This window comes from Pteropus medius, unplaced genomic scaffold, assembly GCF_902729225.1.
Source record: "Pteropus medius unplaced genomic scaffold, Ma_sr-lr_union100, whole genome shotgun sequence".
In the NCBI taxonomy this organism is placed as follows: Eukaryota; Metazoa; Chordata; class Mammalia; order Chiroptera; family Pteropodidae; genus Pteropus; species Pteropus medius.
Window position 1 is genome coordinate 211,263 of NW_024351073.1, and position 13,379 is coordinate 224,641.

The following is a 13,379-nucleotide window of genomic DNA, read 5'->3' on the forward strand; positions in this document are numbered from 1 at the left end:
GAAACCAAAACTTAGTCTTTTAAAACATACATCTTTTCAAAAATCTCCTATGGCTTCCCCCCATAGAGAATGTAAAATACAAAGCCCTGCCATGGCCTCCAGTGCTTGTCACAGTCTGGCCTGGCTAACTCTCTGACCACTTCTCATATTACTCTTCCCATCTCTCTCCCTGCACCATCCATGCTGGCCTCCTGCTTTCTGTGGACCTGCCCAGTTGGCCTCAGGGCCTTTGTACCTGCAATTTTCTCTGCCTGGACAGCCTTTTGCCCACAGACTCAGTTCATTATGTCTCTGCTATGAGGCACCACATTAGAGAGGCCTCCTATAACCTCCTCACTTAAAATATCACCCAAGCTCCCCATACCCACACTCATGCACACTCACCCACACGTTCAAACACTCACTCTCTCACACACTCCGATATTCACACTTGCATCCATACTTTCACATACTCACCTTCAGACAGTCTCACGAACATCGACTCACAAACAGTGCTGAAACTATTGTCTTTCTGGCTTTACTTTTTTTAATAAACCATATTACCAGCTGATGTTTTATTTTTTATTCTTTTATGGTCTATCTTTCCCTACTGGAAACAAATCTCCACAAGATCAAGGACTTTATCTTTTTGGAATCACTGTGGTATCTCCAGTGCCTAAAATAGTACTCAACACATAGTAAGGGTTTTGCTCATATTTTTTTTGAATAAATGGATGAATGAATACATTTATGTCATCGAAATAAATCATTTCTATTCCTGCTACTGCATGCGACTCAGTATACTTTAATCAGAAAATTTATGGAGAGAAAAGTCAGAAAGGCGTGAAGGCTGCACCTTCTAATATAGAACAGCTGTACCAATCCTGGACTCTTCAAACTGTGATGAACCCCATCCGTCCAGTAGCATGAAAAAGTCTCTAGTTCAGGTGAACGGCACTTGGTGAATTTAGGTGTCCCGGAAGAATCTGCAGAATAAAGAGAAAAGGCAAGGCATGAAATTGGGAGGGTAATGTATGGTCTTAATAAAACTCATATTTAAAATGGTAGAGAAGAATCACTTCTCCCAGAAATGCTATTTTCCTAAATCACAGTTTTAGAGCTTGTTGCTTGTCAGTTATTTCTCTGTCAGCCCTTGATTCCAGGGACAAACCATTCTATCTTTATTTCAAACATTATTTCTTAGGGCCTGTTTATGAAACCAAAGCTAGAGATGAGGATTTGGGTACAGGTAGTTTATTCGGTAGGTGACCCCAGGAACAAGATGCAAGGGAAAAGGTTGAGGGAAGGGGAGAGAGAACAGCTAATAAGGTACGTATTATTCAGCTGGCTACCATAGTGGCCAGCTAGGGCCCAACCCCACAGAATCTCCTTTGAGAACCTGTGTAGAGTGTGCCTTATCAGTGTCCTAGACAAAGATGGAAGGCCGGGTGTTTACCAACTCCTGTCATCCACTTGTTGAGGGGTTGCTCTGAAGGTATTAATGCCCATGAACTTCTAGGCTGAACCTGAACATGCACTGAAGGTCCTTACTTAATTTCTGAGAAACCTAGGCAGACACCTGAAGTATGCCCAGCAATGTGCAGTGGTGACAACAGTCTACTATTGATGGCTGTGCTGACATCAGGTGGGCCAAAGGGATCTGGTATAGGGACCACAGAATGCACCATAAAGCCTTTTCTCTTTTTATAGATTTTTGATAAAAGTCACTTATGTTGCATTCTTTTTAAAGATTCAGCCAGTAAACTCATTTAAAAGATGTTGACTGTAAACAACTTAAGTATACACCTGTGTCAATTCTCATTTGGAAAGTGGAGAATGCCTCCTACATGTTAGGATATTAGCTCAAACTCCTCTGCATCTATGAAATCTGCAGCTACGGGTGTGCAACAGACAAGTCTACGGCAAAACAGATTTTTGTATTTGTATATTGGTTTTCATTGTTCTGACTTCCATGGCCATTTTGGAGATGGTAGAGTTTCTTTTTCTTTTTCTTTCTTTTCTTTCTTTCTCTTTCCTTTCCTTCCTTCCTTCCTTCTTCTTCCTTCCTTCCTTCCTTCCTTCCTTCCTTCCTTCCTTCCTTCCTTCCTTCCTTCCTTCCTTCCTTCCTTCCTTTTCTTCCTTTCTTCCTTCCTTCCTTTTCTTGGCTCCTTATCTGATTAGTCTTCAATTCAACTGCAAACTTAATATATTTTTTCTCTGACCTAAAACTCTCATGCTTGGGCAACAGAGAGGCTCTCAACCTTAAAGTATCTTTCTAAATACTTTAAAACTTAATTTAAAAATAAATAGTATACAAATGAACATATAAAAACTCCTGATTCCAAGTTCTGGGTATATATCTGGTGTTCTGAGCTGAAACATGTCTCTTTTTTCCTGTCAACAAACTCATAAGGAATGGCACGTTATAAACTTTCTAAACAAGTCTATAGTTCAGTCATCCACTCAACAAACACTTATTAAAACATTTATTTTGTGCCAAGCCCTGTTCCAAGAACAGAACAGGAAACAAAACTGATACTGTCCTGGTCCTCATGGAGTTTCCATTCCAGTGGGGGTCTGTGGGAGGGAGATCTCATGCAGAAAAATAAGCAAGGTGAGGAGAAATGATAGGACCGGAAAATAGGCTCCATCTTCCTTTCGCTAATACCCAGATTAACGTGGAAAAGCAGCTCGGGCTTGCTTTACAACCTCGACGTGTCCTTGTTTTAGAACCTCAATGGCCCTGAATAGTCTGGTCAGATAAATCTTCAGGAAATCTTGAGTTGCAGATAGGTCCTTTGCCCTGGGAGCATGTATTGGGGGTGGCAGAATTTTTTCTTAATAAACTCCACGGTCGTACTATTGTAAGAAACATTTCTTTTCCTGTATGAATTAAGACATTTACAAGAGTTAGGGGGCCGGAGTGGGGTCCGCCTGGGTACGGACAGTCAGCCCTCTGCAGGTGCCAGTATTTAAGAACTCGTCTTGGAGCAAGGAAGTGTAGGAGCCTGCATGATTTGTTACAAACGAACACAGTGAAAAAGGTGTGTGTTTCATTAGGCAGCACCTATTATATGGTAGAGCACCTGGAAAAAATCCTTTTTCTATTATCCGAAGCACTGAAAACAGTATTTTTTCATCTTTCTGGTAAACCAGTGATTAATAAAACCTGAAACCACAACTATTTTAATGCCTGCAGGTTTAAGGAGAGACTTTCCTTCTAACGGTCCTTCCGCACAGAAGGTAGGAAGAGGGAACGTACTGGATTACAAATTAAGAGGTTTGTGTTCTAGTCCTGGCTGTGATACTATTTAGCTTTGATCTTCTCAAAGCCATTTGGTTAGTGGAGAAGGAAGAAGAGGAGCAATTGAAGTGGGAGGGGGAGGATGGAGGGAAAGAAGTCTTTGAAGGGAAAGAGCTCTGGGTTGTGGGGTGAAAGGCACGCAGCGGCCACCTGCCCTTGCATGTGCACTGCACCATGCATGTCTTGTGGACCATCTGCGGTCGACAGTTCTGGACATTGGTTGTAACCCTGGAGCAGAGGCTGAGGACTTAACACCTCGTGTGTGGGGAGGAGCTTGAAGGGAAAACCTTGCCCTCTGACTAAAGGGTAACTGAAAACTATCAGTTGAGAACTTCCTTTCAAGCTGGGTAGCAACAGACAAACAATAAAGAAAGGAAGAAAACAAAACGATAATTCTTAATATGATAAAGAATTAAAACTTGTAAAGACACACTGAAAAAAGCAATTTTATAGAATAGATAAATGAACTTCAAACATGATTTTAATCCTAAAATATGAAAGAAATGATAAGACCAAGCTAGAATGCGTGATTATATGTGCATAAAAAAAAGAAAGGGAAAATATTGTCATGAGAAAAAGGCAGAAGGCTCATAAGACCAAAGGACTTTTAGCTACTTTTTGGTGGATCTGGGTTCTGCTAAGAATCTGCATATGCAGTCAATCAAGGATCAGTTTTAGAAAAGAAGAATAGTCACAGCAGGCCCAGTCACCCTGATGTGAATAAAGAATGGTTATTGCTGAACATAAGCCAAAGTGAGGAAATACTTGCTGTCAACTGAAATAGCTTTCATATGTTCTGAAGATTGCACAAGCACACCAGTCCAGGCCAAGTATGGTGAAACGAATGTTCCTTCCACAAATAATAAACAAGAGAGGGTGATCCCAGCAGTTAGTCCCTTCCTGGACTTCGCCTGTACAGGCTTTGGATAAAACCTTTGGGTGACTGATTAGCCTAAATGTATCAGTGATTTAAGAACGTCTTTATATACAGCCTCTGTATTTAGGTAAAGCAATAGTATGGAACAGATTGTTCACGATCCTGGAAGTTTTTACGAGAGAAAAAGATGTAATTCTGACATGATGGAAAGAGGTCACTGCATTTCAACACGGTTGCTTTTTCAAGTCCTCTTCTTAAGCAAAAACAGGATGGAAGGGGAATAACAATATGGTAATAGCAACTAAGACTTCTTGGAGTTACCACGGGCCAGTCAGCGTCCTGCACATGATATGTATTAACTCCTTTAATCTTCACACCTACAGAATGAAGTAGATACCGTATTCTTGTCGTTATTCTCACCATTGTACAGGTGAGAAAACTGAGGCATAGAGAAGTAAAATAACATGCCCAAAGTCACTTGGTTATTAAGTGGCAGAGCCCTGATTCCAGCCAGGTAGTTTTGCTTCAGAGTCTGTCATCTAAAACGCTATACTCGTAGATTTCAAAGTCTTTGAAAGTGACCCTCAGGAAGAAATATTATTTTACATCATGACCCAGAATGCACATATTTATGTGATATAAATATATATATGTAAATATATATATATAAACATATATATATATAAAATATATAAAATCTCAAAATATATGAACTCAATACCTGCAATGAACTCTGATCTGTTCTATTTCCATTTATAAATAATGCCACTCACAACCTGGCAAATTGATCTACTAACGAGTCACCAGTTTCAGTTTGAAAAACATTGCATGGAAAGCTATTTTGCCTCTGTGAAAGTTAAAAATCAACGTGAATGTTGGTCTGCAATTCCCTCAAAGCAAAGCAAGAACATTTCATTTATCTGGCACAGAACATGAGGTGATCAACAGAACTACATTTTCTAGGTAACTGAAACTTACTCTTGAAATTCTTTTACCCAAAACATATTTTAAGATTTTTTTGAATCATTAGCAAAGTCTGTCAAATGTCATACGACCCTTTTAATGGCTTTGCCTAGGGATCAGGGATTATCATATTGAATGATGGTGAAACTACAAATAGGGCTGCTGGAGGAGCCTGGCCTCTTCTTGCCCCTATGCTAAGTAGCATCACTCTTTTGTTGGTGATATGCATGCTCCCACTTCAGCTTTGTTTAATTCACAAGTATTAATTAATTAAATAATTCTTCCCCTGGAATGACACAGTTTATAGTAATAGTAATTCTTCATCTCGAGAGTTGCCTTGACAATTGATGGAAGTTACTGGGAAAGAAATTTTGATAATACTGAGTAGTGACTGAGGGCGTAGATTCCAGAGCCAGACTCCTGGGTTCCAACCCCACCTCCATCATTTACAATCTGTGTAATCTTGGGCAACATACTGAACCTCTTCAGTTTCCTCCTCTGTAAAATGGGGGTCATCATAGTCATCTCATAGGCTCATTGTGAAGATTAAATGAGCTAATAATATATGTACAGCTTTTAGAACAGTGCCTAGGACAGAGTAAGCATTGGGTAAGTGTTTGCTGTTATTCTTTCCATCCTCGCAGTCAGCTGTGATTGTCTATTCATGTTTTTTTTTTTTAACTGTTGTCACCTAGGAAGTACAAATAATAAACATTACTAAGTCTGAAATCCATAATTTTCCATGTAATTATAAGTCCGCTGGTGCTAGTTGAAACAACTGAAGTGTATGTGGTGATATTGTGACAGCTATTGCCCTCATTTTTTCGGAGGTGATTCATCTATGGCTCTGCTCTAGATGGTCACAGCGATCAAAGTTTGAGTTCTAAATAACTGGAGGATGTTGCAATATTAATTCATATTAGTATTAACATTTTTTTAATTCCAAGTAAAGGCTTTCTCTGTGGTTCCTGAGAAACAAAAGAGAATGCTGCAAGTCTGTGAAGACACGCGTGCAGGGAGGAGGATTCCCAGGATCTCATGAAGACATTGCAGGGCTGGCTCTACGAGGTTCTCAGGAACATTTAGAATGTTACTTGATGTTTTTCCCTGGTGACCTGAGCACTCTGGAATCACCGCAGCAGCTGTATAGGCTTCTTGGCAATGATCTTTTCAGAAAAAGCACGTTAAATGGGAAGAGTGCTGAACTGGAATTTAGGGAGTTCTGGTCCTCTCACTAATAGTCCAGCCAACTATTTCATCCAGAGTGGAAAAAAAGCTAACATAAAAATCTAAATCCCCAATCTCCTCTACCTGCTTACCTGTCTAAACTTTTTTTCCTGCTCAGTAAAAACAAACACCTTGTATTTTTAAGTCTTTTGAATTTTTTTTTAGAGACTTTCACAGCAGACATTCCGTGTTTCAATTAACAAGAAGCATTTATGCAGCACCTATTATGGGTAAGGCACTCTTCTGGGTGCAGTGGAAATTTAATAAAGTAACATGACATATGGATTCTACCTCTGAAGAGCTATAATCTAGTACTGGAGAGAACCTAAGTACCTATGAGAAGCAGCTAACAATAAAAAGTGGTTAACATAAAGATAATTGCTCTAGGAAATCAGAGAAAGTAGTGACTACTAAGAGTTGAAAGTGGAGGGACAGAGCAAGGTCTTGAGGAGGAGTAAGGAGGTGAGTAACTTTACCCAGTTTGATGACGATAATCACCGACCAAATGCCACCAGGGACACATCGGTACCCAAAGTTAGGCTTATTTACCCTCATAATATACTGAATCAGAATCTGCATTCTAACAAGAGCTCAGGTTATCCATATGTACATTACAAATTGGAAAGCACTGACGTAAGGCACCTCGCTGTCAGCTAGGGGCTCTTTCTAGCTGGTTCTCAACTCTGGCTGCACATTACAATCATCCAGAGATCTTTAATGAACTACCTCCCAGAGACATAATTTAATTAGATTGGGTGATGCCTTACAAAATGTTGTATGACAATTATACCAAAAAATTAACACTATTCTTAACATATTGAGTAAAAAAAAAAAAAAGATTCGGGTGATGTACTTTTTAAAATGCCCCAGGTGATGCTAATGGGCAGCCAAGGTTGAGGATCGTTGACTTAGAACAACGAGCTTCTATGTTAGATTAGTACAAAGAATTCCTTAAGCAAATCGTATATTGAAAGGCCCCTCAAATGCCGAGTCCTCTGAGAAACAAACCAAGTAAGGATTAACAAGGTGAAGCAACATGCACTGAATCTCCTGGGAGAACAGGACCAACCCCCATATAATAAGGATGTTGAGTGTGTTTGTGGGGGCTCTCAGGGGAGGCAGTGTGGTGGACAGCACGAGCCCCTCTTGCGGGTGATCTTCTTGGGGTACCCCAGAATGATCAGCCTTAAGTTCCACTTGTCTGGAGCAGAAACATATGCTCACAGCTGCATTTCAGGGGTTCTAAAGTTGCAGTTTCAAGTACATGATGGTGAGAATGCAGCTGCCTTCATTGTGGAAGTCATGGAAGTTAGTGTTAGATTCTTTGTTGTAGATCCTGGGAGCCGAGCCAACTCCAGGCTCCAGGATGGCCCTGTGTCACAACAGAACAGCCACGGCCAACTTCGTGGGAAACCTACAACTTCTCATCAGAACACATCATACCAATCTTTGGCATCACTCTCCCGCAACAAATTTCCTAAGCCCTCATAGAGCTTCATTCATTCACACTTTCTGGAGCTCTTTGTTGGAGAGATCTACGTTTTTGTAGGCATGCTTCTGGAACTTTAATGTGTTGTGCAGGCATCACCTGGGATCTCGTTATAAAGATTCAGCACATGAGGCCTGAGATTTTGCACTTGACATGTTCCTACATGCTGCTTCTGCTGCCTCTGGTGACCACATTCTGAGGGGCAAGAATTTAGATCTGTGTGGTCCAGAAAGGTAGCCATTGATCTCATGTGTCTATGGAGGGGGGCCGTTCTTCTAGAATGTTTAGCATCATTCCAGGCCTCCTAGATGCTAGTAGCACCCTAGTTGTAACAACCAAAATGTGTCTATACATTGCCAAATGAACCCTGGGGACAAAATCACCCACGGTAAGAACCTCTGCTCTATGGGCATGTGTCACTTTAATACCTCAATTACAGATGCTCTGATTATGTTTATATTAAATAATTATATTTCAATTGAATTTTCACTGTATACAAGCAAAAACATTTTACTTAAACAATGCATGAAAGTTCCTTTTTAACTATCATTGATTGAGCTTCTACTCAGTGCTAAGTCCCGCCATGTGCTTTCTCATTTCATCTTTATTACTTTTCTTTAAGGAATGTTATATGATAGAACTATAATCTTCATTTTACAGATAGGAAATTCAACTTCAGAAAAGCTAGATAATTTTTAGCCAAAATACAAACTAATAAGTAGCAAAGCTGAGACTTGAATCCCAATTTTTTTCACTTCAAAGCTTTTTTCCTCCATATGCTGCACTGCCTCTCAGTTTTATTTGGGTTTTATCTTTATGATAAAGTTGATTTTTTGGCATTAGGCTCAGAGAGTTATTAGCTTCCCTGAGCTGTTAGATAGCTTGCAGACACTTGAGCTTAGAGCTTAACTGTCCTGTGCCTGATTTGAGAAGGCATTGTACTTCACCTTTACCCTCATTTTTATAAAGCAAATAGGAAAAGCATTCTTATAATAAGAACCATATGAATTCCCTAAACAACAGTGCCAGATCCTCTCATGGAAATGAGAAACTAATGACAGTCTCTGCCTCTGAAATTTTCAATCTGGTTGGGGAATTAAGATTTACACATATGAAATAATCTAAAAATGAAACATTTTAGGATATACTGGAGTTGCTATATAGAACTGAAGAAAGGGAAGACCTGCATGAGTTGCAATAGACCTAGAACACTTAATAGAGAAGTTCTTACAGGAAATGGAGAGAAAAAATGAGAGTGCAATTTAGGAAGTTGATCAATTATATAGATGTTATACTTCTAAATTTGGCATTATGAGTTAAGAGGTTAGATGCATATTGGTGAGTATCAACTTATCCACTGGTGGACAACATTCCAATGGAATATTCTCAAGAAAAAAAGAATAAAATCATGGTCACATTTGCCTCACCCTCTTCCAAGTCAGTATTTCTGCTCACTTCTAACCATAACCACAAGATAGATAAACACATAGAAGAGCTAGAAAGGATTCTGGGAACATGACTTCAGCAATTTCACAGAGAAAAGAGTTTATATGCAGTTGCACACTCTTCGAGCTGAAAGAGACCTTGCTAGTCACCTAGGCTCACCATTTCATTTTACAGATGGAGAAAATCATGTCCAAGAAAATCATGTCCAAGAGTGAATTTCCCAGGTCACAGAGCTGGTAGGAAGCCAGGCTATGTGTTACACTGTATCCATGAAGTGAAAATCATGGTCATTAAACATGATGATGATGATGATGATGATGATGATGATGATATACTTACTTCAGATCTATCAACCTCTAAGGCCCTACCAAATTTCCAAGTGTCATGTTTATGTAGTGAACTAATTTGATACTGAGTCCTAAACTTTATGACGATGTTAAGACCATGTACAGAGTTCACACTGAAAACAGGTTCACAGAAAAACAGGTCACTGATTAGGTATTTTGAAAGCTTATAAGAAACCAAAATAAATTATTTTGAGTACTAACATTCAGTCATGTCATGAGTTCAGAATTCCCTGATAATCAATCTATTTATTACACTAGATGTAAACAAGTAGATATTTAAGTGTATAGTCAATTAACTAGGAAATTGAAAACAAAATGAAACAACACAGAGATTGGATTTACGTTTACCTGTATAAAGTGAAAGTTTCCGCAAGTATTAAGTTCTTGCATGCTCTCAAAGATTCTTGAAGAAGTTGTGGTTCTTCATATAAGTTTTTTATCGTGGTTCTTCCTTATATATAGTAGTGCGCTAAATATTGTAGGGAACTGCCACAATGTTGAAGTGTACAATCACTGACTCTTGGGCAGGTAGAGCAACACTTTATGTATTTCCAGAATCTTTTTTTCTGGGTATCAGAGGCACAGTGATAATAAGAGGATAGGGCACGCACAGTAGTGAAAAGACAAGCCTGGGAGGAGATGTTACACGATGTGACATCAGGATTCACAGGACAGAAAAAAACATTAACAACAGCAGGCTGTAAATACTGGCAACAGGGGTATTTGAAATTAAGAAAGAGTACAGGCTAGCTACATAATCACCAAGAGGACCTAACCATTATCTAGATTACTCACTCTCTTCAAAATGGACCACACAAGATGATTCATTGGGGAATGAAAACACTAAAACTTTTATTGGCATGTGTTGTTTATCTAAAATAGAAAAGATATTAAGATTTACTGATACTGAATATGGAGACTTCAGTCAGCCTGTGTGTCAGAGTTACATGTCACACCTGATAGGAGAGAAATCCTGCAGGAAAAGTGAGAAGACCACAGTTCCAGGAGGTAGTTAGTAGTACCTTTACTTGTCTCTTCCTTTAACACATTAGAGCTGATAGGAAGTTGACTTCCAAAATGGGAAATTATTGTAAAGACTATTTGAAATATAGACTGACACCCACTATAACTACTACTCATTTTTTGAAACTCTAACTTGGTGTATATTGGGCCCTTTTCATATATGAGACTGAGATTATAGTTCAACCCAAATATTGAAGCAAATGTAACATAGCTCAAAACTTCAAATTGTGTTTCATAAACTTTTCATAAACTATGGACATAAACTGAGGACTTCCCCCTCCAAAATAAGTCAATTTCAAACATTGCAGAAAGTATTTTGTTCCGTCAAACACTAAAATTAAAATATTTTCATAATATTGCTTGGTTCAACTTTATCAAGACCTTAAAATTTATATTTTTATATATGTTTTATAATGAATAAAATATATTAGAACATTGTGCATATATATAATTTATAAATATGTAAATATGTATATTGTGAATGTGTGTTAAAAAATTGTTTTTTACTAATGGGTATAGAATCCAAACTTCAATGACCTTTGAGCAAATCCCTTTATAAGATGAAAATGTAAAATTAGGCAAGAGGCTTAGGGACTGCCAGTGTCATTACGTGGAATAGATTCCCAAATTCTTATTATTCAAACTCTTTCCATTTCATTCTACTCTGCTTTCACTCCCCCTCCTCACGATTAACTTATCAGATACACATTTAGGTTCACAGATCCAGGGTACAGACCTGGGCTCCTTATCCTCTTACAACTCGCCAAGTGCCTTCATCCTTTAAGGACTGCTCTGCTGGAAGCACAAACAAAGGTAAAAGGAACATTAAAGAAGAGGCATCTGCCCATCAGATAAAATGCAATTATGTGCAAAAGAAGTACTGAGATATTAGAGCAGAAAGACACTACAAGATAAGCTAAGTGCTTATTCCTATAATTAAATCTTTTCAAGTGAACACTCATAAGCAGGAGAATTAATAAAAATATATTCACTATTTTGAACTGTACAAAGCGAATGAAGAATGACTTAAAAATAAAAGGTTGATGTGGGTATATAGAAAATAGTCTGACATTTTGGGGCAGGCCAAGGGGAGTTTCCCTTCCAGGTAAGGGGTTCTCATGGATTTCTTTTATGTCAGCTCTCTTTTCTTTGGACAGCTTGGCTGGGAGGCTATAATTAATGGTTTGTATAAACTCTTTCTTAGAAGGTATATGCCCTTCTTATAGCCCAGTGTTTCCAGGAGTCTGGTCTGCCTACACCAGGATCACCTGAGGAGTTTGATGGACATCCAAGTTCCCGGGATGTCTACTGAATCAAATTCTCTGGGAGGGGCTTAGCAATCACTGTTTTTGATTTCCCTAGTTGATCTGTATACTTTTAGGTCTCACCTATCAGAAAAAATGTGCCGTCTGGTAACTAAAAAAGGAGAAAAGACAATATCAAAGGTTCTTCTACTAACATGAATACGTTTTACTAGCCCACGATCATTAAGGGCTCACATTCGAAAGAGAGTATTATATTCATGTTATAAGCTTCAGTAAAATGTAAGGCAACTTCTGGCTCATAAAAGAAATTAAACACTCTAATCGGATATATTTAACAAGAGATTGTAAATCTTCTTGAAAAGGACAACTTGTTTGGGGTCTTTCGGGACATGTTTCTGTCTACGTGGGAGGTAGGGCAATGGGACAGATTCAGCTAATACTTACTGCATGAAACTATGTTCCAGAAACATATTTAATGCTCAAGGCAACCATAGAAGGCAGTTTGTATTACCCCCACTTTGTAGATGGAGAATGAAAGACTGAGAGGTTAAATGTCTTTACCTAAGTTCATTTGGCTGATAAGAGGCAAAGATGAGATTTGTACCAGATCTCTGAAATTTACAACCAGTGCATTTTCAATTACCCTTCTGGTTCTAAAACTCAGGATACTATTGATAAACAGATGAGAGAAAAAATAAAAGTATAGAGGAAATTTAAAAAAGAAGGGAAAGCTAGTATATCTCGCCAAAAGGAAATACTCAGGCATTCTTTTTATAATAGAACTACAATAACGTACAACAGAGGGGACTAAAGGAATCTTTCTAAACTGATGACTTAGCACTATTGAAGTTGTAGGTAAACAAACAGGAAACAGTCACTTGGTTTGAACTAGAACACAGAGTTCTCGTCTCAAGAGAAATTTTATAGGATCATCAACAGCGACAAGTGGTCAGGTCAGCTGTTGAGTTTCCCATCTTCTATGGACAGAACAGGCTTAATATTCCCCTGGAGAAATGGCTCAGCACTGATTCAAGAAGCAACAGCTCTCAATTAAGAGCCACAGCTGCCACTTCCTATATCAACTGAGAATTCCTGGGTGGTCTCTCACCATGTCATAATTCTTAATGTAACTTCATTAATGGACTTGGATAGGTCTGAGCACAGAGCAGCATGGTTGCTATTCACTGAGCCAATACAGCTACATTACATTAGTTACCATGGCCATGATGCAATTTCACAAGCCTAATATTAATTTTTCCCTCTGTTTTGTACTGGTGTTTTTTGATCAATGAATAGCGATCTGGGGTTTAGAACTAGACAGGGATGGTAAAAGGAGCTGAGGCTTTGTGGCCAGTGTGCCCAGAGTTTGGATCTTTGCTTAGTTGAATTTAGGAAAACATCTTTTCAGGCAGTCTGAGTTTCCTCAAATTCACTGAAATAAGAATGCTAAGCGTAATCT

At 38.7% G+C, this 13,379-nt stretch overlaps 1 protein-coding gene across 7 annotated transcripts in view; it reads right to left on the reverse strand.

Moving 5' to 3' along the window:
• Nucleotides 1–13,379, reverse strand: part of GHR (growth hormone receptor) — a 216,543-nt gene that overhangs the window by 25,915 nt on the left and 177,249 nt on the right. For all 7 annotated transcript variants that reach the window (XM_039842562.1, XM_039842560.1, XM_039842563.1 and 4 more), the window contains one exon: nucleotides 836–965. In XM_039842562.1, the coding sequence (XP_039698496.1) occupies nucleotides 836–965 (130 nt within the window). The remainder of the gene's footprint in view (nucleotides 1–835; nucleotides 966–13,379) is intronic.